This window comes from Pteropus vampyrus, unplaced genomic scaffold, assembly GCF_000151845.1.
Source record: "Pteropus vampyrus isolate Shadow unplaced genomic scaffold, Pvam_2.0 Scaffold102, whole genome shotgun sequence".
Classification (NCBI taxonomy): Eukaryota; Metazoa; Chordata; class Mammalia; order Chiroptera; family Pteropodidae; genus Pteropus; species Pteropus vampyrus.
This window is the reverse complement of record NW_011888883.1, coordinates 4,514,056-4,518,058: the sequence shown is the minus strand read 5'-3', so window position 1 is coordinate 4,518,058 and position 4,003 is coordinate 4,514,056. Positions and strand designations below refer to the sequence as shown.

At 32.8% G+C, this 4,003-nt stretch overlaps 1 protein-coding gene across 1 annotated transcript in view; it reads left to right on the top strand.

Annotated features, from left to right (window-relative positions):
• The window catches only part of TTK (TTK protein kinase), a 45,923-nt gene that overhangs the window by 9,775 nt on the left and 32,145 nt on the right, over positions 1-4,003 (top strand). The window contains exons 5-10 of the mRNA XM_011364903.2: positions 454-597; positions 1,078-1,189; positions 1,355-1,427; positions 1,522-1,616; positions 2,997-3,084; positions 3,901-4,002. Coding sequence (XP_011363205.1) covers positions 454-597; positions 1,078-1,189; positions 1,355-1,427; positions 1,522-1,616; positions 2,997-3,084; positions 3,901-4,002 — 614 coding nt within the window. The remainder of the gene's footprint in view (positions 1-453; positions 598-1,077; positions 1,190-1,354; positions 1,428-1,521; positions 1,617-2,996; positions 3,085-3,900; position 4,003) is intronic.

Genomic DNA, 4,003 nt, shown 5'->3' with positions numbered 1-4,003 from the left:
AGGATTCCCTTTAGCAAAAGATGTCAACCTTTCTTATTGACTAAATGTCATTATGAATGATAGTTATTGTACTGCATTGTAACAGATGGACACTCTCAGGACTAATAACATCTAGGGCTTAGTTTTCCCTTTTACTAAATTCCCTGAGGTCCTAAGTGTTCTTATCAGCTTTTGCTGCCCTCACTCCATAACTGTTTTGTTACACTTCTTTTACTTCTGCAAATGGAAAATGGTGATACACTAATGCAGAATTATATATTACATGAGTAAACTATTTGACATGAATTTTTTACTAGAAGTGAGGTTGCTTTTATGCTTATAACTTAACGCGCAAGAGCCCTGAAATAAATATTTTTCCTAAAGCTTTTAAACTTTTTTCCCAGTCCTAATGAATAAGTATCTGGAGAGTGAAGATTGCTGCATTAAAATGACAATTAATTTTTACTTTGTTAGGAAATTTCAAAAAAGCAAAACAACTTCTTCATAAAGCTCTAGAATGTGGAGCAGTACCACTGCAAATGCTGGAAATTGCCATTCAGAATTTAAACCTGCAAAAAAAGCAGCTGCTTTCAGAGGAGGAAAAGAAGAGTTTATCAGGTAAATGTATTATTGTGTGCTAATACATTTCTGTGGTAAATAGCCTGTGAAAAAAAATTCAGGGTAATATTTTATAGAAAAATAATATTATGTAGAATAGTCAAAAATCTAAGTTTAAATTTCAAATTTAAATGAAGCGAGACATTTAGAAGTAATAAAGTCTTTACTACCATGTTGGATATTTTTTTGTTGATTATACTCTCACTGATTGTCATGTTAAAAACAACTTAATCTAAGCAAGAGAATCACTTTTTGCTTTTAGAAATAAGGCATGTGTGTTTATTCTAGGGAAACAGTGAAGTAATATGAAACAATTATAAAGTATGGTTAGAGAGAATTATCTTAGAATGTGTTCATGTCTGCACATCTTATTTAGGGACAGATCTATGAATTGGCTTTTTAAGTATTGTTTGTGAGATTACTTTTTTGTGTATTCCTTATGTCTTTACAAATTTAATTATAATTTCAAAATTTTTACAGCATCTACAGTGTTAACTGCCCAAGAATCATTCCCCAATTCACTTGGACATTTACAGAATAGAAATATCAGTGATTCCAGAGGACAGACTACAAAAGCCAGGTTTTTGTATGGGTGAGGAAACTGAACCAGTTCTTTAAACGCTTATCATACTTTTATGTTATTTTATGTTTACATATACATTTTTATGTAACAGTGATAACAGCGGTTAGTAGTTAATGGAAATACATAAGTTAATATTATTCTTTTTAAAAATTGGGGGTATTTTTTTCTGTTTAGAGAGAATGTGCCCCCTCAAGATGCAGAGATAAGTCATCAAAATTCCTTAAAACAAACACACAAAGTTAAACGGGTAAGTTAGTTTTAATCTACTTTGGTTAAGGTGGTAGTTGTGAGGTCTTTGTTTATTTCCTAGTTGGTTACTTAATCTTTCAAAACATTTTTAGTCATGCCCATTTGGAAGAGTCCCAGTTAACCTTCTAAATAGCCCGGATTGTCACGAGGACACTGATGGTTCATTTGTACCAAGTTTTGCAAAAAGGTATGTTGGGTTTTAGTTTTTAATTTGTTTTCAGTATTCGAAGATTGATGGCAGAATGGTCTTAAAGTCTTTTACTGCATAATAAAGTTACAATTAAATTTTTATTTAGTATTAAAAGTTACCGAGTTTCTAAATGACAAAGGAATGAGTGGGGAATATTACTTTATTTTGCTTTTTCACTCATTAAAAATATTCATGAAAGGAACTTAAAAAATAGGAAACATGGAGGAAAAAGTATTAAGTCAACCCGAAGCTTAAAAGACCTATGCAAACCTCCCCGAACTCCTGTTGTTTTAACATTTCCCACTTACGGATAGCCTCTCTGGTAAGAGTCTCTTTTCACTGTGTACATAGAAGTCTCCACAGCAGTGATGAAGAAAGATGTGGGAATGATTTATTTTCCAGCTAGGTCAAGGAAAAGAGCAGCTATTGGTAGGGAAGATGATTAATTCATTCATTTGCTTCAGAGGCTAGGGCATCAAGAAGTGAGCAGAATAGGTAGAGATGAAATATTTTTTTATCATATCCGGTGTGTTTTTCCTTCAACTTGGGTGTTTGTTTCCTTAAAAGAAATGGGAATCTAATGTTCTAGCTTACCTACAAGAGCTTTTCTGGTCTATTCTTAACTCTAATCGCTATATAACATTTCTATATAACATTTCTATTAGAAATGTTATATAGTCTCCTTGCATTCCAGAGAACCATGTGGCAAGTAAACTTTATTTATTTTGAGGCGAGTAAACTTTAGAAATACAACTGATTGTTTTTACTTGGTTTCTCCTATAGTTAAATTCCTTTTATACTTAGGGCTCGACTAAATATTGATATTAAAAAATTAATTGATTGTCAAGATTAAGCTCCAAAATGTTATGAGATGACTATTATCTTGTTATCTTTGTTTCAAATACCTAGCAGAGGAATAAAGGAGACTTTCTCACACTCCAAGAAAATAAAAACAAAAACAAACCAGTCGTTTTCTTGCTTGTTATGATACATGTATGCTAGGCACTGTGGAGGTCCACAGAAGGGTTTATATTTATAGTGTAGTTCTTATCTTTAAGCCGAAGTGTAGTTTCACCTATGTACTGTTGTTCCCTTCTTCTTTCCCACAATTGTACCTTCATTCCAACTGTTACTTATTACATAGTAAAGTAGGCAGTCACCTACTACTCATCTCTTATCAATTTTGTCATTGCTCAGCACCTAACTTAATAACATTTGTACTAGAATCATGTTATTTTTTAAAATAACATTTCAAGAGATTTTCCCGATTAAAATGTATATATTGTTTAAAGGCCAACTTTAAAAATGGAAAAGTAATATATTGAAAAAATTAATTTTGGATTAAACATTAAAATTATTTTTTTGTGTGGGTAATAGACAGACCTCTAGATCAGAATGCCGGGAGATGATTGTGCCTAGATCTAAATCAAGTGGAAACGATTCCTGTGAATTGAGAAATTTAAAGGTATTTCGCTTTCTAAGTTTTTATATGGAGCAAGGGTTCCTGATCCAGGGTCCATGGAGCTTTTTCTGTGGAAAGGACCCATAGTTTATACAATATTTTTAACAGTGTTCCTGAAGCCCCTAAGAGATGTAGGATCACTAATGGGAAGTAGTGTAGAAGTCCTAAACTGTTTCTCTAAGATTGAGATGGTAGAGCAAGGATCTGGGATAACTGAAGTAACACTATTCTTTGTTTAAGCAGATTTGTTGGCCTGGGTTTGGGAATAGCTGGGAAAGCTATTCCCCACAGCTATGGTTTCTTAGTGTGCTTACTGATCTGGAAGGGCATCTTAGACAAAAATGAGAGAATAAATTGTGATGGGCAGAAGTGAGGGCTTAGTCTGATGTTCTGATATGGCACAACTTTATGTGAACTTCAAAGACAGGAAACAGTTTTAGCCTTATTGTACTTGAGTTAGACCCCTAGCATCACAATGTGGGTCTTTTCAAATTTATAATTCCTCTCTTTTGTGGTCTTTGCTTTAAATAATAATTGTAACTAATCACAGCTATTTTAGTGAACATTTTAGCAATTAATTAATATGCCCATTGAAAGCCAAATAGCCAGATTTATGGTTATAGCCATTCTCATTGCTCTAATCAGTAATTTAAGAGGTTAATCTTTGGAGTTTGTGAGTTTACATGTGATTTTAATAGATAATTTTCCTAGGAATATCTTCACATAGATGAGATGTTAGTATATTGAACACTAAGACAAATTAGTAATACTACTGTTTATTATGAGCCTTTTGTTTGATATCTTATTCTTTTCATATAGTCTGTCCAAAGTGTCCATTCCAAAGACCCTCTGGTGTCAGATGAGAAGAGTTCTGAACTTATTACTGATTCAATAACCGTGAAGAGTAAAACGAAATCAAGTC